The sequence below is a fragment of the Saimiri boliviensis genome, chromosome 2, assembly GCF_048565385.1.
Source record: "Saimiri boliviensis isolate mSaiBol1 chromosome 2, mSaiBol1.pri, whole genome shotgun sequence".
NCBI classification, from domain to species: Eukaryota; Metazoa; Chordata; class Mammalia; order Primates; family Cebidae; genus Saimiri; species Saimiri boliviensis.
In genome coordinates, this window is record NC_133450.1 from 170,899,139 (window position 1) to 170,921,326 (window position 22,188).

The 22,188-nt window shown below is 38.6% G+C and overlaps 1 protein-coding gene across 3 annotated transcripts in view; it reads left to right on the top strand.

Moving 5' to 3' along the window:
- SH3GL2 (SH3 domain containing GRB2 like 2, endophilin A1) overlaps nucleotides 1–22,188 on the top strand; it is a 208,807-nt gene that overhangs the window by 144,761 nt on the left and 41,858 nt on the right. For all 3 annotated transcript variants that reach the window (XM_039475016.2, XM_074394892.1, XM_074394893.1), the window contains exon 2: nucleotides 18,002–18,070. In XM_039475016.2, the coding sequence (XP_039330950.1) occupies nucleotides 18,002–18,070 (69 nt within the window). The remainder of the gene's footprint in view (nucleotides 1–18,001; nucleotides 18,071–22,188) is intronic.

Sequence of the window (22,188 nt, forward strand, 5' to 3'; positions counted from 1 at the left end):
TTTGAATATGCTTTATTTCTTTCTCTTGCCTGATTGCTGTTTCCAGAACTTCCAATACTATGTTGAATAGGAGTGGTGAGAGAGGGCATCCTTGTCTTGTGCTGGTTTTCAAAGGGAATGCTTCCAGCTTTTGCCCATTCAGTATGATATTGGCTGTGGGCTTATCATAAATAGCTCTTATTATTTTGAGATACGTTCCATCAATACCTAGTTTATTGAGTGTTTTTAGCTTGAAGAGGTGTTGAATTTTTATTGAAGGCCTTTTCTGCATCTATTGAAGCTACTCTTCTGAATTTTAAATGACAGGTCAAACAAGCTCCAGGTTGCTCTAAATATGATGTATGCGGATGGTAATTCAACAAAGAGGCAAAATTTGTAGGAAACTATAAAATAATTCATTGGGAAAATTTCTCTTAGACTTCAGAAAATTAAGCCTTACCGGAGATTTTAATATGCTGTGCAAGGAGAGGAACCGAAACAAAAGGACAAAAACAATATTTTAAATAAGTGCTCTCTAAGCTTACTTAGAGAACAGGATGTTTTTATTAGCAGATTTGGGACTTGAGGCATGCAAAGTTTCTTTCAGAGAGAGCCATATGTGCTTGTGCACATGAGACCTGCGACAGTCACGATTCTGTGGTTCTGCAAATGAAAGCAAAATGTGGCGTAGCCCTTATGTCAGTAGTGATACCTTTTCCTAAAGCAGTGTCCTTTGGTTATGCCAAGCAGTTATTTGGCTGAGTGGCTTTGCACTAAGTATATCCAGAGTGATGTTTTAAAATTATAAATCTTATGTTTCTCCCTGCTGTGGACTGCATGTTTGTGTCCGCCCCCCAAATATATGTTGAAGCCCTAACCCCTAGTGTTATGGTATTTGGAGATGGGGCCTTTGGGAGGTGTTTAGGGTTATATGAGTTCATGAGAGTAGGACCCTGTTGGTGGAATTTGTGCCCTTATAAGAAGAGAAAGAGGAAGAGTGAGAGAGGGAGGCGCGGGGAGTGGGTTAGAGAGAAAATCTTTCTCGACACAAGCACAGAGGAAAGTTTATGTGAGGACACAGTGAGAAGGCAAAGGCAGCCGCATGCAAACCAAGAATTGAGCCTTCACCGAAACCCAACCATGTTGGCACCCTTATCTTGGGCTTCTAGTTTTTGAACCACATGAAAGTGAATTTCAGTTGTTGGAGTTACCTGGTTTCTGGTATTTTTTTTTTAATGATAGACCAAGCTGACTAATAGATTCCCTCATTGCTTTTAGGATGGAAGCATTTATTTGGTCCAGAGAGGCTTGCAGGGTCTGGCTTTTGCCAGTGTCTTCAGCTTCATCTTCAGTGCTCTCTCCTTCCCTCTCTGATATTCATCAGTGCCGATCTCTTGGAGGAGCCATGCTTCCCCTGTTTAGTCCCAGGCCTTTGCACATCATCCTCACAGTATCCTCACTCCCTGACACAAAAGACATTCAGTGTCTATTTTTAAATGAACAAGTGGCAGAAATTAGAAGGTAGTCAGGTTCTGAGCTGTGATGGCAGAGGAGGAGATACTGTGGTAGGGAAACAAGCAATAAAAAAGGCAACATGACTGGGCACAGTGCCTCATGTGTATAATCTCAGCCCTTTGGGAGGCTGAGGCAGGCAAATCATGAGGTCAGGAGTTTGAGACCAGCCTGGCCAACATGGTGAAAGATTGTCTCTACTAAAAATACAAAAAATTAGCTGGGCATAGTGGTGGGCTACGCCTATAATCACAGCTACACAGGAGGCTGTGGCAGGAGAATTGCTTGAACCCAAGAGGCAGAGGCTGCAGTGAGCTGAGATCACGCCACTGCACTCCACCCCTGGCAATAGAGTGAGACTCCATCTTTAAAAAAAAAAAAACAGAAAAAGACAACACTTGACTCTTGTGTCTGATCATTATTGTTTTAAATGATATGATTGTTGAGTAAGCCAATTCACTTTCACTCTTTTTTCTGACTTCATCATAGTCTCACCAACAATCATACAAGCACATTAATATTACCCTATATAAAAGAACCTGTGTAAGTTGATGCCATTGGAAATGGTGACCAGAGTTGTTGCTTATTACTCTGTTTACTGTAACTGCCTTTTCCCCTCAAAGTTTGCCACTGGAAAAGGTGTATTTGCTGGGAAAGAGAAAAAGACAAATGCAGCGATGGTTCAGGGAATTATATCAAAGAGAATTGAGTAGAAATTGGAAGCTAAAGGAGGAATAAGCAGATCACATTAGTACAGAGGTTGGTATACTGTTCCACTGCCTCCTTGTCTGTGAATACATTCCAGAGCATATTATCAGGCCTGCACTGGACACTGGGAAAGAGGGATGAATAAGATCAAAATCGTTGCCTTCCAGGAACTCAAAAAACGTGGAGAGACATTCATATAAACAATGATAGTGTAAACTACTGTCTAACAAGTGCTGAGCAGCTAGGCACAGGGGCCATAGGAGCACAGAGGGGTTTAGAAGACTTCATGGGGAAGCGTACAGTTGGCCTAGTGACAGTGCGATTCAATCGGCCTATAGGTAAAGGAAGGAGGTTATGTATTTATTATTGAAGGACAGTAAAACCTAATTGATTTTAATTAATTCTTGCTCATTTCCAAGAAAATGTTTACCAATAGCTTTTAGCAATGTAAACACTTATGAGAAGCAAATTTTTAAAAATTCAAAGGATTTTTACCCACTGAAGTTGCATGTTGATTATAGCCAATCCAAATAGATTTTTCCTGGGAACAGGAGTTTGGCTGGGTATGGAATCAGGGGACCTGGGTTTCAGTGCTCTCTCTGTACCACCTGGCTGTCTGACTATAGCACACCTGTTTACTCACCCCGAATGTCCTCAGCAGTTCTCACTACTGCTGCTTTCCCCACTCTTCAGCACAAATATGTACCCATGGGGTGATATGTTCCCATTAAAAGCACAAGTTTACTTCTGCAGTGACTCTCTTTTGATGGGTGGCCAGACGTCCTCTTTCCTGTAACTCTCACCCTAGATCAGAAATGTAATCCTTCATTTTGCCAAAACAAAACAAAACTAGACTGCATAGGCTAATGAATATGTGTATTTTCCTCATATTCTCTTATTTAACCTCTACTTGCCAGCTCAGTGAACCAATGTACTAAAGAACTCTGGCAACAAGAGCTGATTTGATAAGAAAACTTAATATAGGTCCCTTCTAGAAAATGCACTGACAGTAGAGAATTACATTTTGAAATGTAAGTCTCAGATTCATTACTCCATAACAGGTGCCCACAGGCACCTTATTTTGTTTTTAAAGATCATCTGGAATGATGCCATTTAGAGTAATTGCCCTCATAATTTACCTGGATTTTTGGAAAGTGTCCCTGTTTCCTTTTTTAGCCACATGTTTGTCTCAGGTAGAAGCATTTTAGAAGTTTATTGTCACTATATCCGTGAGTTTTCATATACAGTTGACAAAGCAGTTACTCAGTTATATTGTAGAATCTTCACATAACTTCATGTATAACTGCCCTATGAGGTAGCTTTTAGTTATCCACATAGCAGGAAAGTTAAAAGATAAGATAGTTTGCCCACAGTTAGCAACCTAGTAAATAGCACGTAATGTCCATCAACAGTTAAATGAGTAAACCAAATATGGTATATCCATACAATGGAAAATTATTCAGCCATAAAAGGAATGACACAGTGATATGTGTCACAACATGAGGAACCTGGAAAACATTATGCTGTGTGAAACAAGCCAGAAACAAACACCACATAATTATATGATTCTGTTTAAATGAAATACCCATAGTAGGAAAATCCATAGAGACAGAAGTATATGTGTGATTATCAAGGGTGGGCAGTGAATGCTAATGGGTAAAAAAATTCTTTTTGGTATGACAAAAGCTGTCTAATATTCGAGTATGGTGAGGATTACATAATTCTGTAAGTAGACTAAAAATCACTGGATTGTATACTTTAGATGGGTGAACTTTATGGGATATACATTACACCTCTATAGAATAATGTATTCTTCTTTGCCCTATACTACGGGGCTAAAGGACAAGTAACTTAAAAACCACTGCTTTGGGGCTCCCTTCCTGGTACATATTTTGCTTCACTTTTGCCACATCATGAGAAGGGGTACCTAGTCTCTTAAAAGTTTTTTCTTTCTAAATATTTCTCTGTCTCTTCCTCTCAGATATCACTTGAACAACTAAGGGGACAGCCTCTCAGAATCCTGGTATTCACTACCTACCACTCACTGGCAGATGCTGACATTAGCACATTACTAAGCCTAAGCAGAATTAAAAGGAGAATATTGTTTCCTGTGTCCTTTCTGTATTTTATTTTTTGACATACTTTCATCAGAGCTCTACAAATAGTTACCTCATTTGAGAACAAGTCTTCTACATGGCTTAAAAAGCACTAGGCAGAAACTTGAAAGAAAAGGAAGCCATTAGTGCCAGGTTGGAATCCTGCAATACTATTTGGCACCTGTCCTTAGTGTAATGTATGAGTGTAAGCAACCCTGAATCTATAGAAAATCCAGAAATGTCCCTGTTATTTTTAAAATGCTACCTGTTACTTATAAAATGCTCCTTTATATATATATATATATATATATATATATATATATATATATATGTGTGTGTGTGTGTGTGTGTGTGTGTGTGTGTGTGTGTGTGTATGTATATATATGTATATATAAATATATTTGTGTGTAAGATTTGTATTTATATAAGAGTATGACATATAACTACAGTTAACCCTTGAACAACACCAGTTTGAACTTTGGGGTCCACTTATACATGGATTTTTTTCAGCCAAATGTGGATGGAATGTAGAATATTAATGGCATGTGAACCCTGCCTATGCAGAGGGCTACATTTTTGTGTATGTGGGTTCTACAGGGCCAACTGAGGGACTTGGGTATGTAGGATTTTAGTATACACAGGGGCTCTAGAACCAATCCCCTGCATACACTGAGGGACAACTCTATTGGCACAGAGTTGATTGGGCAGTAGGAAATGGGAAGATAAAGCTGGCAGCTCTTTCCACACATGGAAAGCATAGTGAGAAAGGGCTTAAGTCAGCAGGTAGGTGGTGTGGGATCCAGTGACGTTACTCTGCATATATGTTTTATCTATTGCAACAGCCTTTCCTGGTACATACTTATACCCTGTGAGGGCAGAGAACAGGTACAGTTCTGATACCTGAGACTGTGGGACGAAAACAAGGCAGGAATTTGTGTGGTAGGGGATCCTCCACAATGTCTTGTCTGCTTCAGCATGAGCCTGCCTGGTCTGAGTATCTGCAGGGAGTCAGCTGCAGTGCAGGCAGCAGACCTCACAGCTTAGGATGGAAGCAGAGTGGAGCATCTGTCAGTGCATAGCCTTCTTAGGCAGTGATGAGCTGCTTAGCATTCAAGGCATTCAGCCCAAGATTATAAATGAAATGTGTTTGTGTGTTTATATGTGGATGGATGAATAGATGGATATGTGTGTCTTCCCTGTCACTAGGAGGCTTTTTAAAATTTTTGGTTTGGATCACAGAATGTCTACAGATATTAATTTTCAAATTTCATACCTCAGACAGGAATCTGTCTTTCTGAGTTTTGTGTGGTTATATTTTTGTTCCTAATTTGTTACTAAACAGGACTTTTATTTCCTCTATAGAGAAGTCAGTGAATTTTCTGTAGAAGATGATAGGTCTTGGGTCTCTTTTTGCATGCCCCTTGGTTGTCCATCCACTTTCCTGACTACCTCTGAAGCCTCTTCATATCTCTTCCTTATTGTTACCTAAGGTAAAGTGTGTGATTTATTATTGCATCTATGAGGATGGTGCCAGTAGCTTCCTTTGGCTTACGAAGGAAGAACATTTATCTCAGGATAGAGCTTGGCTGCCACATTTGGTGACATAAAATGCTATATGGAGAACTGACTATACAGAGGTGTGAAATACGTGTAGGAAGTCTCTTAAATATCTTCAAATATCCATCAGCTTGCAGTGTGCCCCTGATGTTGGCTTTCTGTGAAGCTGAAGTGCTTACCTTGAATGGCTGGAAAAAACCTGTCGCAAGTCTTAGTGCCCTATCAATTACTCTCCTTTTAATGAGCATTTGTTATGGTTCCAAGTGATATTTCTATAGGCAGAAAGTGAGATGGGAGAGGGAAATATTGTACACAAAAATATGAGGATGTGAGCAGAGAAGCACTATTCATAATAGCATAGGCTTGGAACCAACCCAAATGGCCATCAATGATAGACTGGATAAAGAAAATATGGCACATATACACCACGGAGTACTATGCAGCCTTAGAAAAGGATGAGCTTATGTCTTTTACAGGGACATGGATGAAGCTGGAAACCATCGTTCTCAGCAGACTAACACAGGAACAGAAAACCAAACACCACCACATGTTCTCACTCATAAGTGGGAGTTGAACAGTGAGAACACATGGACACAGGGAGGGAAACATACACAATGGGGCGTTTCAGGGGGTGGGGGGCCAGGGGAGAGATAGCATTAGGAGAAATACCTAATGTAGATGACAGGTTGATGGGTGCAGCAAACCACCATGGCACATGTATATCTATGTAACAAACCTGCACATTCTGCACATGTATCCCAGAACTTAAAGTGTAATTAAAAAGAAAAAAGTAAATGAATGAATAAATAAATATGTGTCTGAAAAAAAAGAAATATAATGATGTAGATCGTATTATCTTATTCTTAGTGTACTTTGGAACTGCTTATTTTGTCTTTAAGCCCATTGTGTTAATCTACATCACATAGACAGCAGTTTGCACTGCTGGAACCCATCAAACACTTTAATTCTGATGACTCTGAAATGCTTATCTCAGCCACACCCTACTGCTACCTCCTTGCCCATTCTCTAGGCTTGCTTATAATCATTAGGGAAACTTTCTTGACTGTGAAGACCTCTTTCTTTCCAGATTCTTCCTTTACTTTCTGGTGTTGTTTGTTTGTTTGTTTTGGTCTTTTGTTGGTTCTTTTCCTGCCTAGTCTTTAATAATTTTTGGTGATGCTTAGGGTTCCTTCTTTGACTCATAGCTGTACTCTGGATGCATGTTCTCCCTGAGGAGTCGCATCTGCTCTTCCGGTTTTACAAAGATATAGTGATCTCTCTCTCTCTCTCTCTCTCTCTCTCTCTCTCTCTCTCTCTTTCTCTCTCTCTCTCTGTGTGTGTGTGTGTGTGTGTGTGTGTGTGTGTGTGTCTGTCTGTCTGTCTCTCTGTCTCTCTCTTTCTCTCTCCCCTGCTTTTTTGTGTTTTAAATATTTACTGATTCCTTGTATACTCCCATAGTTCTTGATTCAAGCCCTAACTGTTCACTTGGATGATTGCAGTAGTGTTTTAACTGGTGTCTTTATTTCCAGTCTTAATTTTGCCAACTCAGTCCTCACTCCATAATCAGATGATGTAAAATTAATGTAACTATATCATTTCGCAGCTTAAAACCTGTTAATGGCTCCCCATCAATGCTAAGATAAAATCTAAGGATTTATGGTACGCCACTATGGAAGATATTTTGGCAGTTTCTTTAAAAATTAACGACACATCTACCACAAGACCCAGCAATTCCATTGCCAGATTTCTTTCCAATAGGAATGAAAACATGTTCGTGCAAACTTGTAAGCAAATATTTGTGGCAATGTTAGTTATAAAACCCCCAAACTGGAGGCAATATGTACTGGTGAATGGATAAAAAACAAAGTGTGACATAGTCATGCAATGAAATACTACTCAGCCAATAAAAAGGAACTGATTAGACTCAAATGCATTAGGCTAAGTTAAAGAAGCCAGATATTTAAAACTATATATTATATGATCTCACTTAAATCCTAGAAAAGTTAAAATTATGAGGAATGGAATGCAGTTGAGTTGTCCAGCCCTGCAGGGTCCTTGCAAGCCCTCTCTACTGGTGTGGACATAAGAAATTGTAGAAATAAAAGGCACAAGACACAGAGATAGAGAAAAGAAAGTATGGGCCCAGGGGCCCATGCCAACCAAAGTGGGGAGTCCAGCAGTGGCCCTGAGTGTCCGCACATTCTGAGTTTTATTGAGCACAAAGCTGGGGGCAGGGTAGGTAGGGAATGTCATTGGTGGTCAGTGACTGGGACAGGTTAGGTAGGGAATGTCATTGGTGGTCGGTGACTGGGGCAGGGTAGATAGGGCATGGCAGTGAAAGGGTCAAATACATCATGTGTCATACAGGTGGGGGCTCAGGAATTTCTAGCAGCCGAGATGAGGGAAGGAGCAGAATGGGTCAGCACTTCTTCCATACTTGTCAAGAAAGAACAAAGACATTAAGATTTACATTACTTTTACTGATTATCTCATCTAAGAAAAAAGAAACCAGGTGCAGAAGCGGAACATGGCAGTAGACATGGAATGTGACCACTGAAGCACAGCATCACACAGAGGCAATTAAGCCCCTGGATGTCTGCAGGCTTACAGCCATCGTGCCTACAGCAAGAGCTTGGAGAAGTAGAGTTTTCTCCTAACTCCTCCAGGGAGGGAGACGGATTGGCCATCTTAGATGCCTCTGTCCCTAGCTGGCTAAACAGCGGGCGCTTTCCCAGCACTGGCACTGCCGCACAGCCAAGATGCCCTCCATCACCCTTTACTAGGGAGTGACAGAGGCTTAAATCATCTTGCCTTAGGGTCCTTCAGTTCACAGTGTCACCTCAGGTTCACATTTCCAACTGGAGAGGCATTAGTAAAAGAATTATGATCACCTATGAATAACTAAGATCAGCTATGAATAACTAATTACTACTATGGTTATATTTCTAGTTACTTTCTTCTTCATTATTTACATGGAAATAGGCTGAGACTTCTGGCTCCTGCCTCGACACTTATGGGGTCTAACCCCTACAGTTGCCTAAAGGTGGGAGTGGGCAGTGATTCCAAATGAGCTCAGGAAAGAAACATGAAGCCAGGGATGAGGGCTCATGCCTGTAATCCTAATACTTTGTGGGGGCTGAGGTGGGCAGATCACCTGAGGTCAGGAGTTCAAGACCAGGCTGGCCAACGTGGTGAAACCTCATCTCTACCTAAAATACAAAAATTACCTGGCCATGGTGGTGGGTGCCTATAGTCCAAGCTACTCAGGAAGCTGAGGCAGGAGAATTGCTGAAACCCAGGAGGAGGAGGCTCCCGTGAACTGAGATGATGCCACTGCACTCCAGCCTGGGCAACAGAGTGAGACTCTGTCTCAAAAAAAGAAAGAAACGTGTGCATGCACACACATACCACACACACCACACAAACACACACACTCACATCTCTAGTTTTTAGCATATCATAGAAGGCACATTGCCATTTCATTCTTTCCTTCCCCTGAAGCCTCAATCCTCATCATTCCTGGCCTTAGTCTCTGATATTTGGCAATGCTGAAGTATACGCATTCTCCTGTGCGTATGCCACATTTGTTGCTTGTTTGCTTTTTGTCATGTAGAAATTTATTTGTAATAAAGCTTCTTACCTGATCCCAGGTCTGTTCTTCTGGCTTATTCCTTTTGAGATCAGCTCAGCCTCCAGGAAGCTTTCCCCAGCCCTTTCTCTCCCAACTATGTTCTAATTGTCCATGAGGGTACTCTGTACTTTTGTTAATATATGTACGCCATTGTATTGAAATGATTTGTTTATATATACAATCATCGAAACAAAACTGCAGGTTCCCAGACAGCATGTGCTTATTTTACTTGCGTTTAAAACCTTCAGTGCTTGCAAAGTCCCTGGTACATAGTAGGCATTCAATTTGAGTGCTGCTGTATTCATTTCATTTGGTGGATTTAATCTCAAGATGTTTTTGTTTCTTTTATCTAAAGAATGGAACTTGCACAAAAATAATTCTAATCTGAAAAAAAAATGTGCCATAGCATTTTCTCTTTAAGCACCTTGCGTAGTACTTTATCTTTTCCTCCCTTTCCTAATACACGGTCTGCCTGTGTTGTACTATAAATAGTACTACAGCAGGTAGAAATTGTAGGGGGGAGAGAGGGGAGAGAGAGAGAGAGAGGGAGAGAGAGAGAGAGAGAGAGAGAGAGAGAGAGAGAGAATTTTATTTCAAGGAATTGCCTCATGCAATCGGGTGTGCTGACAAGTCTGAAATTTGCAAGTCTGGTCAGCAGGCTTGGAAACTCTTGGTCAGAAGGTGATGCTGCAGTCTTGAGGCAGAATTTCTTCTTTCTCAGAGTCAGCTTAGCTTTGTTCTTAAGGCTTTTCCATCAATTAGATGACGCCCATCTGCATTATGAAGGATAATCTTTTTTATTTGATTTCAACAGATTGTAGATGTTAACCATTTCCACAAAATACCTTCACAGATATTGCATTAGTTTGGTTGACTAACTAGATACTGTCAACTGGCAAAGTTGACGCATGAAACTCACCATCACAGAAATAGGCATGAAATTTGTAGTTGTAACGTATCTGAGAACTCTCCTGATTACCCAGGTCCATCCTGTTCTGGCCCCATTTTATGGATGAGGAAACAGGCCCAGGGTAGTTTGTAGTTTCAATTCACAAAACTGGTTAGTAGAAAGGGGCTTGCCAGGAAGTTTCTCTTAACAAATGAGAAAGTCCTGATTGACTTTGCTTGGACCTTATCAACTGAGTCATCAAGCATTACATTCTAGACCACTTAGTAACCAGCTCAGAAATTCCAAAGTAATTACTGCTCTGTTATTAGCAGATACTGTCTTTTTATATTTTGTGTAACTTCAGTGGCTTATTAGAGTGGACTATGAAGATGTATCAGATTTTTTCCTATTGCTAGGGATGGAAAACTTTATGGAAATACCATCTCTGCTGCTGAACTGCCCTCTTTAATTGCCCCTTATCTGATGATGAACTAAATTATTTGGGGAAGTTGAAAAATAGAGAAATGCCAGTTATTTTTCAGCACATTGTATATGCTCAAAAAATTTTCTGTAAGACAAAAACAGGAAACCTTGCAAATGAAACCTATAGGTAGTATGTAGTTATAAACCGTCTTTCCAGGAAGGAGCCAAAAGCTCTGCATGATCCCTCCATCATAAATTTTTCCAACTCCTTTTGAAGGAAGGAAGTAATTTACCCTACAGTCTGTGGGAATTTTTCACTTTGGGGAAATGGGGCTGAGAAAGTTATTACTTTTAACCCCAGCGAACCACACCAGAAACAATTACAGCATCATACAAATCAATTTCTGCATTTTCCATAAAGTATTTGGCAAGGAACAAAATAGGCTGGAAGATGGGAAAAAGGCCAAGTACTTAACTCACCCAAGCTCATTTTAAAGTTTTTAGCTTTAGATATTCAAAGAAAATCAGTCTTCATCCTTTCCAATTCATGGGACCATCACTGGTTTTATACTACATAAAAGGAACGTTTCCAATTTTCTTAGATATACAGTTTCTTAATAGTGATAAAGAAAATTATCTCAATTTAGACAGACAAAATGTCTTTACTCATTTTTAAAGAAAATCTTAAATTTCTGGATAGGCAAGTAAATATATATTTTTTGAAATCCATTTTCAAAACGTCATGGCATTTAAGCATTCCAACTTAATGACAGCTGAGAAAGAATAGTGTGAGACATATATTGCTTAAAGTGAATCCACCCTGTCTTTTATACATGGGGATACCACCATCTGGAAAAACAAGATCTGTGTGTATTTAGCCAAATGCCAAAGGAATACTGCTGAAATTTGACTCTCCTGTTTCCCTCTACATATTTGATATGTCATCAAGTATTGTATTTTTTAATGTTTCAGTACTTTCCTAAATAACAAAGAATAAAAAAAAACTTATGCATAGAGTCAGAGGATGGGCTTTTAAATTTATTATCAGAGCTTATACCTTTCTGTAAATATTGAGAATACAGTGGTGTCCTACAGGGCTAGTATTACACCTTTCTTAAGAGCTTGTCATTAATTAATGTTGTTCTTTAATAATGTACTTAAATTACATTTAGATTTGCTAAACGTGTGAAAACAATTTTAAATTCCATCTTACATTTAAGACTGCTTATTGTTTTTCAACTTGTTATTGGCAATATGTTGTAAATTTTTAGGATTGTGATACTATTAAAGGAAACCTCCATCTTGTTTATTTTTTAAAAAAAGACTGCTTATTAAGGAATGATAATACCTTATTTAAATTATGATTTTTTAATAGTTGACAGTGTGCTTTTATGCGTATTTTCTCATCTAATTCTCAAAAAATCCAGTGTTGGATGATGTTTGTTTTCATTGCTCAGGTGAAGAAATTGAGGCAGCAATAGGTTATGCATTTTTTTTTCACACAACTATTAGGTTACATTTCCATAACTGGAATTCATGTCTCTTGACTCTAAATCCAAGTTTTAAAAACCCTTGCCTAAAATGGCTCTCATTTACTGAATTGTCAATGACATTTCTTTGTACACACATGTTTTTAATAGATTGTTTCATAATGCAGATTGGGCAGGAATATTTATAAATTCTGATTTCTACTCTTAAAACCTATGCATACTTAATTTATAGAATGCTAACTAAAGTAATTTTGTTTTAATATGAGTAAACAAATGGTACCATACTTAAAAATATTTGGAGTGATTTTTCAAGAAAGTATTTTGGAAAAGTATATTTTCTATCAAACGTATGTGGGTATACACAAGAACACATTTTCCCACATATGTGTGTGTTTATATATGCACACATGTGCATATATATATATAAACTAAAATATATGTATTGAGATAGCACCAGGATTAATGGAAATAATTAGTTCATTAATACTAATTGCAATTGTAATAAAAGTCATACAGTGGTTGAATGCAGAATAGTTACAATGAAGATAGAATTTTCTTTAGCCTTGGCTATAAGTAAAATGTCATACAACATAGTTTGTTGAATTTTCTTATTCTTTACCTATTGTTGATAGAGTAAAAGATATAATACTTTGGGATGGAGATTAAACTCAAGAGATAACAGAACCAATGCTAATTCACAGTTATGAGTCCTTATTTAATTTACATGCAATTTTTGGTTTTATAATAATTCATTGAGATAAATATTTTCTGCTCTGCTCTTCAAGCACTATGTTAATTACTGAAGTCTCAGATATTTTCAAATAAAAGAGCATGTGATATATGATCTCTGGCATTAGCAGTTTACAATTTAGATGAGCAAGTATGTTCAGCAATTTTACTCAAGTAGTTCATTCCAGGTAATCCAACAGATGATGTCTCATTAAGAGTAGAAAGGAAGTCCAATAACTTCCTGCTTGGATTGGGAGTAACAGATGATGGAGAAGGTGACATCTGGATGGGCATTTTGGCAATTGGTAGAATTTGAAGAGTAGAAAAGGGAAATAGTTTCAGATACAAAGCAGAGGGGACAAACAGCACACTTGTTGGTTGGTAAGGAAACCTGGCTTTGCATGATGAATAGTGGCTGAACAAAATCAGGGAAATTAGGAGTAAATAAACTTGCAGTTTTGGAAGTTATGAATAAATTTGATCCTAAGTCTGTTGAATTTCACTGATGATGTGATTTTCAAGGAGACCTTTATAAATGTCAGTTGTAGGTACAATAGCAGGCATTTAAGCTTTTAGCAAATGAAATGCAATGCTGGGAAGAATCAGAGCCACCCCTAGAGGATGTAATGTCTTCTGCCTAGAGGTGACAGCTAGGGGGAGGATGAGTCATTATTGGAAAGCAAGAGAGCATCCTCTGGGCTGAAAACAGTGGTCATTTATTTAAGCTTTCTCTGGCTGGTGGCCCTCTTTGACATTTTTCTTATTTGGTATATGGGAAAAAATAGCACGAGACACCCACTACTGCAGGCTTAAAATTAAGACTTTTAATTTAAAATGTGAGTTGATTGGTTTTTTTTTTAAAGTTGTGCTGTTTGAAATGCCACCCAGAGTGACGTGGGTGGTGTTATTTGCCTTGCTTTATGCTACCTTGCAGTCATCTTAACATTAGTATTCACAAAACTACATTGCAGTGAAGTTCAACAAATCTTTATTGAATACCTCTTGTGAGGAAGACAGTGAAGAGTAAGAGGAAAATGAGTTTGGTTGGAATACAGAGTGTATGGAAAATGTAATAGATTAGAAGTATAAAGTCTCAGTGTTATACTAAATGGGTTCCATTAAAAGTTTGGAATCCTCAATGTTTTTAGGCTTTTAGATGGTAAAGAAGAGTTGTTTTTAGGAGTTTATTTGTAGCTTTTTGGATGATACAGGGAACATATTGGCTCACATGTACTTTTCTGTTTGATTCAAATACCTTTTACTTTTAAATAGGTGAACAGTTTTTCAAATGGCAAGTATGTTAGTCAAAGTATACTAAAAGGCATCAGAAAATACTCACTATTGTGAAGTCTTAATTTCAGATATTACCTCACTGGAAAAATAACAGCACCAAATAAATGTTAACAGGTAAGGAGAAACAAAACTCTTCATTATGGCTAGATGGACTCAGCGAGCCTGTGTGCCTCACCTTGATCCTTATGCATAAAACAAAAGGAAATTTTAATAACATTATATAAAGAAAAGGAAGAAAAAATGTTTTCCATACTCCTAAGGAATGAGTCAGTTGTTACTTAGTCCACCATTTAATTCAGGACCTTGATATATTTAGCTCCTTTGTGACTTAGAAAAATAGCCCAAAGGACAATATAGATGTTATTTTTAATATTACTTTTCCCCCAAGGAATCTAATTATGTAAGAAATTTTTATATCAACCAACCAGTCAGGCCAGTATCAGTATCCAACTGCTAACATCATTTGCTATATTCAGTGAAGTCACTCTCTCAGCAGCTCAAATGTCAGCTTTTATAGAAAAGAGAAAAGCTCTCTTTTGCTCTCATTCTCATTGAGGCACTCCTCCCTCCACCTTGCTTTCTCTCTATTTCTCCCTTTCTCTCTTTTTTTTGAACACACACACACACACACACACACACACACACACACACATCCCAAAGCCAATGGAATGTTGACTTGACCTCAGAGTGTTATTAAGACTAGGTCTGACTTATTAATGGCCAGAGGGATCCAAGTATCTCATTTGATAGAGTGATCCAACTACTGTGGTGCTAAGCTGTTGGCGAATGCCAGAAGAGGGGAAATTAAGATCACTCTATATTTAACAATATAGAATTAAAAGTGTGATATAGGCCTTTGTGCTTTTGGTAAGGGAGATAGTTTATTGTCTAGAGTTGGTCAAAATGTGATTAACACAGGGTTACCAGGATTCTCTATAAATGAAGGCATCTCTAAGCTACATGTTTCCTTGTGTGTCTGTTTTTTTTAAAATGACATTAAATATCACAGGTTTCAGGTCACATCAGGTCTATCTATAATGATTCTCTTTATAATGACAACAATTGATTTGGGGTTTTGTAGAAAATATTTCTTTATTGTGTGGGAGTTCAACTGGATTAGAGTTTCCTAGCCCAAATTTAATGGTAAACCATGTACTTGAAGAATAAGACACAAGAAGGGGGTGACATGTGAGCTAAAACTGCTGTCACTGAGCAGAATGAAAGATAGGAAATTAGTGTAACAGTAAAAGTTGATTTGTGATAGGGAAAACATGTTAATAACCTTTAAGGCCCCTCTATTCGTGACTTTCTGTAACTTAAACCTTAATAGGCTGGTCAAGTCAGTGGCACTACAAAGGTTTTTTCGTTTGTTTTTTTTGTTTGAGCAGGGGACTGAGTCTCACTTGTTAACCAGGCTGGAATGCAATGGGACAGCCACAGCTCACTGCAGCCTCAATCTCTGGAGCTCAAGCAGTTCGTCCACCTCAGCTCTCAGAGTAACTGGGACCACAGGTGCACACCACCATGTTTAACTAATTTATTTTTATTTTTTTAGGGAAAGAGTTTTACTATGTTGCCCAGGCTGGTCTTGGAAATCCTGGGCTCAAGCAATCTTCCTGCCTCAGGCTCCCAAAATGCTGGGATTACAGGCATGAGCCACTGAAGTAGGGAGTCATCAGTCAGCATCACTCAGGGTACAAGTTAAGTGAGAGGACTGATATCAAAGATTAAGTGTTAAGACAGTGAGTCCACCGCTAGCCTTGTGAGTCTAATGGAACTTCAGGCAGCGATGGCCAGAACCATGGACAGCTCCTCGAAGCTGTTGGGTGGATGTAAAAATTCCTATGGGTTGGCCTGGAAAAACTGCTTCCACTTCTTCCTAAAGATGTCCACTATAAACAAGTAACCTACTTTATGCAGCCTTCATTTTCTCATCTGCAATGGAGTAATAATATATGTTCTATATAGTTCTTGGCTAAAGATGTCCACTATAAACAAGTAACCTACTTTATGCAGCCTTCATTTTCTCATCTGCAATGGAGTAATAATATATGTTCTATATAGTTCTTGGGGTACACATATTAAATGATAAATTGAAAGTGAAAATATGTGTCATTGATATAAATTAAAGATGTTAATATGTTTTTAATAACCTTTCACTTTGAATCATTGCCCTTTATCTACTTAAGCTTATATTACGTCAAGGATAATTGCCAGCTTTTTCTCAAAGTATGAAATAACAGTTAAATAAACTGATGGGAGAAACCAGGATACTGTAAACAGATATACATTTTATTGGTGAGAGATGGGAAGTAGGATTTATTGTATACCATGTAGGTTCAGACATAGGTTGTTATAATTCTTATGCCATTTTCATAACCACCACTGTGTGTACCTGTCAAGGAATGGAGGGGTCAGTCCATGCCATACTCTTCCATGTGCCGTATTTCTCCTAATTCTACTGATGGGGTGAAATGAGTGGCAAATGGTAGGCAGGGCCAGAGTGATGATGGAATTCTGACTCTTGGCTTTCCCAAGAGTGATCTTTTCTGAAGATTTTCCTGAAGGCAGGAAGTGGGAGCGAAGGACAGAGTGAGTAAGGAGCACAGCTCAGGCACCTCAACAGGGAGATAACAGAGCATTCCTGGCCAGGAGATGGAGCAGGTATCCAGGGGCCCTTTGGAAGGAAGTGATCCAGGTTGTTGCTGAGCTTGACGTTGGGTTGGTCATAGTAGGAATCTTCTGCAAAGACCCTCAACCTAGCTGCTATTGAAGGAAATTAAAAACCATACTTTGATATCTGTGTTCAGTAACTTTATGTATTACAGTGACAACTTAGGGAAAAACATCTATCTTTACAATTAGGGTATTTTAAAGGGAATGAAAAAGTCTTGTGCAATTAACATTTAGTATTTCTGTCTTTGATAAAACCAGAGTATCTTTTGTGTGATTCCTTCATATATTTTTTTACTAGACTTAATTTGAATCGTTATTTCAGAATATAATAGTGTATCTAATTTTTTTGAACATGAGTTTTACATGTGGTTAATGACTATTTGCATTTGTTATTTGATAAATATAAAATGTGTGTTAATGGAAAATGATCAAGTAGCAAACAAATGCCCTCAACAGCTTTCCATATGGTTTGTCTTATGTACATAAAGATGTAGACAGCTTTATGAGACAGACTATGTCCTTTTATCTGAAGATTAGCTGGGCTGAGACTTTTTTCTTTTCATAATAGTTTGATAGATCTTTGTGATTATCTGTTCAATAGCCTATTTAGGACTAGGTTGAAGAAGTGGCAATTTTCTACATAGGTAGCATTTTAGAGAGAATTATCAGGGGGAAGTGATTGTTGTATGATGCTGTTGCCCCATAGAACTTTCAAGAGGAAAATGTTAGGATTAGGTAATTACATAATTATTTATATGATAGAAGGAGCACTGAGGTTGAAATCGGAAGAAACAAATTTGAGTGCTTGCTTCTGTACTCAGCAGGTGCATAGCCGTTGGTAAGTTGATCAGCCCCTCTGAGCCACAGTTTGCTGCTGTAAAAATGAGACTCTCCACCTGAGTCAGAGAATGGTTGTGAGATTACATTAGATGATATTTGTGAAAGTGCTTACAATTTCTAACACATATTTTTAAAGAAACTGTTTATAATAATTCTCCTTTGTGGTTATTTTCTACAGAAAGTGAGTGAGAAAGTTGGAGGAGCTGAAGGAACAAAGCTAGATGATGACTTCAAAGAGATGGAAAGGGTAAGTCTTCACTACTGCGTAGTGTTCCCTTTGACGTAAAAGTGTCTACCATAATTAGAGAAAAATAGAAAAAGGGAAGAGGCAAATGTTTTCCACTGGTCTCTGAGAATACATTTTGTTATTTAAAAGTACCCTTCTTTTTGTGTATATTTTTAAACATAAAATGTCCTCTCTTCCCTTTGTACTGTCCTGAGAACAAAACCTCAATGAAGTTGAAAGGTCACAATGCACTTTTCCTGGTGAGTTTCATCATCATTTAAAGAAAAATAAGGACAGTGTTGAGCTGATGTTTGAATTAGGGTGAGATGGGAAGAAAAGAGGGTGCAGAATGACATCCCCAGTGTTTTGGGGAGAGTTTAAGTCACTTTCTGGCTTTAAGGACCTTCCTGACTGGATGATTGGCCAGAGGCAGCCAGTTGTAATGGAGAGAATACAGTTTTGGAGCCTGTCCAACCTTGGCCCAAACTCACCTTACTACCATGTGTTGCAAAAGTCGATCTACTGATCAGAGCCTCTTTTTAAAATTTTATTATTATTATTATTTGAGACTGAGTCTTGCTCTGTTGCTCAAGCTGGAGTGCAGTGGCATGATCTTGGCTCAACCTCTGCCTCTTGGGTTCAAGCGATTCTCCTGCCTTAGCCTCCTGAATATCTGGGATTACAGGCGCACACCACCACATCTGGCTACTTTTTGTCTTTTTGATAGAGCTGGAGTTTCACCACGTTGGTCAGGGTGGTCTCAAACTCTTGACCTTAGGTGATCCGCGTACCTTAGCCTCTCAAAGTATTGGGATTACAGGCATGAGCCACTGCGCCGGGCAAAGCCCCTTTTTAAAAGAATGTAAAATGGGAATACTAATACTCATTTGGGGAACTTTAGTTAAGGATTAAAAATGATGTACACCATTTAGCTTTGTGCTTAAAAGATAGGTTCTCAGCAAGTGAGGGTAGAAGTGGTGGACAAAACATCTCATTTTATTTTTCTTGGGACATTAGCCATATTTTCTCTTTTACTTTTCTTTCAATTTGACCCTCTTCAGAGTAAGTGACGTTTAGGCTTATGATTAAAGGCATATATTGCATTGTGCACAGAAACATTTTAGGTCTTAAGTACATGGTGGGTAATGGATTTGAGAGTACCAATCCTGTACTGGAACAGAAGAGGTTGTTATAAACCTGTGGTACCTGGAAACCACATTTAAGCATTTTTAAGAATATTGCTTTTGTACTTTGTTATAACAAAGCAATATTTATTATTCTTATTTTGACTCTACCAGAGTTGTTTTTAGGGACTGGATATTTTTTTAGTCCACATCAGATCCAACAGCCTACATCAGTTTTGCTGTTTTTGCTATGTTGGCATGAAGAGTCAAACAAAAAATTCCTAGGTACACATCAGTGTAGTGTGGGGAAAAAAAACAAAAACAAAAACAAAACAAAACAAAAAACTTTGGTGCTTTCTCTTTTTATTCTCCTGATGGTTTATTGATGAATTCAATAAATATTTTCTTTGTGTCTTCCATGAACCAGGAGGTAGGATATAGACAAGGTATCTGAGTGTATGAAGTTCATAGTCTAGTGGGGAAGGCAAACTTGGGACAAGTAATGACCAGCATGGCAAGGATGAAAACTCATGGTGATAGATAAGCCCACCCATTCTGCATTGTCAGGGATAACCTTACTGATAGTTAAGTCGAAGATGTGGAAGAGTTAGCAGAGCCTGGTAAAGAAAACAGCATGCAAGCAGACAAGAGGGAACAGTTGAGTTCCCCAAAAAAAGATAACATTGCCAAGAGGCTGGATCTTGTGAAATGACACTGCATAGTGTTGACCCAGCTGGTCATTCTGGCTAAGTTCTTGAGGTAGGCCTCACTAATTGGTACCCACTGGTGAGGAGATTTTTTATTGGAATTCTGAGTCCCAGCCTTCTGAAGTCTGGAAAGCCAGACTCTTACAGCTGAGGCCTGGTAGCTACCTGCTCCAGCTGGGTCAAAGTCCGCATGGGTTCCTATTTCTCATCTCTGAGTGGTTCTAAATACCACCTGATCTTCAAGCAAAGCTGGTAGCCACTGATATCCATCGTTCTGGAAACAGTATTTTACCCATCCGTCTTCTGCAGCCTCTGAGACTCCAGGAACTGACACGCATTCCCAGAATGTCTTGACTTTGACTCTTCCACTGCCGGTAAAATTGGAGTTCCTTGCCCTTCATTCGAGCAGCCGGTAGATTAATCAATCTGTCTTCACCCAATCTTGCTTGGTTCCTCCTTGTCCTTTGCTGCTCCTTCTTCCCTGCACCCAGGAGAGCGTTTATAGTATGTCATGTGGCTAAATGTCGTGTAATTAATGAAAGATTAGGCAGGTATTTAGGAATTTGGAACTAAGTACCGACCGAGAGTCAGAATTTGACTCTTGCTTTAGCATCTGCCAGGACTAAAGGGAATAAGCTAGGCAGCTCATTGTTTAAACTGAGACAAACTAACTTTCTGTTTCTTGAATGAGACTAAAACGAATAGGAAATTTGGAAAACTGAGTAGAATTTATCACTGAGCAACTAATTAGACCTTTGGAGATTTATTTTGGTGAGAAATATATGCCAGTTTTGCAAACTAATTGAAACAGAATCTGCAAGGATTTTACTTCAGGCAAATACCAAAAGACCTTCTTTTGAGTCTGAAAGTAAGATATGAGGATTATTTCTCCTCATTTATGGAAATGTTTCTGAAGCTTTTATTTCAAAATACAGATATGCCTGCAACAGAGTAAACTTCTGATTCATTGAAGAACACACTCATGGCTCTTTACTTGGGTTTATACCTGAGTAAATTGAGAGATTTAGGTTTCAGTGCAGTGTGGAAATTGTTTTACTCTGTTTAGTTCTGTATATCTTTTGTTTCATCTGTGTCTTTATTGCATATTTTGTACCCTCCACTCATGCTAAATTTACTTGAATAGTGTAAGATTTCCATGGTAATTGAAAGCACTTGCTTTGGATTTAGACTCTCAAATCTTTTCTCTACTATTAACTTATTATTCACACAAATGTTTTAGCTCAGTGTTCCCAAGCAGACAGAAGAATTGCCTTTCCATAGTTGGTTTTCTGCTCATCAGGCATTTGGGATAGAGAGACCTTTGTTCATCTGTATTCTCGGAGGTGCAATTAGACAGCAAAATGAAATAAATTAGAGGTTTGCTTCAAGCAACACTACTGGGAGAGAGAAGTGGGTTTTCCTAGGGGTGTTTCTCTAATCAGCAGCCCCAGACACTCTCCCGCTGAGATGCAGTAAAATCATCTTGTGTGTCCCTTAGCTCTGCAGCCCACCTCTCTCTGAGCTGGTTGACTGGAATCCTGCGGCTGGGCTGTCTCTATAGGATCCCTGCCCATAATGATTTCTCTCAGGTGCCTTGCATGGAATTCTTTCTGTTTTCATTTAAAATGCTGTCTGTTACTTACAAGCTTTGTTAAACATAGGCTAAATGTCTTACTATGTTGCACACACTGGATGGTTTGCTCTTTGAAAAGTGACAGGGTTCTTTTTTGTTAAGAAGAAGTTCTGAAATTTGAAGAACCTCTGATTCCTTCTCAAATTTCTCTCAGTTGCTACAATGATTGTGTGATTTTTTTGTTGTGTGTATAGTTACATTGATTAATTCACTTGGAAAGTGCCTCCATGTTGAGGCACTGTCCCTACCTTCCAGGGGCTTTCAGTTTTGATTTTTAAAAAATAGATAAATGAATCAATGCCTTACAGAACATAGTGCTTGGTGTCCTGGGGAGGATTCCCATGGAAGACATAACTCAGGCTGGATATATTAGGCTGCCTAGAAGAGAGGGTGTCTGAGCTAAATCCTGAACATTTGTCTTGTCTCTGATTATATGGTTAATGCATAATTCTAAGCCAAAGAATATAGTATCTCTTTTGTGGCCTGAAAAGTATCCTGGGAAATCTCTTCTGTTGAAACCAGAAGATGTCCTAGCGATAGAAGTGTGTCTATAGGCCTTTTAATAAAAATGGGATTCTTTTTAAGGAGGAGCTCAAGTTTTAAGGAGAGCAAGATGTTGAGAAAGAATACCATTCCATGTGAGAATAAGAGAGGATTATTGGCAGAGTTGGATGT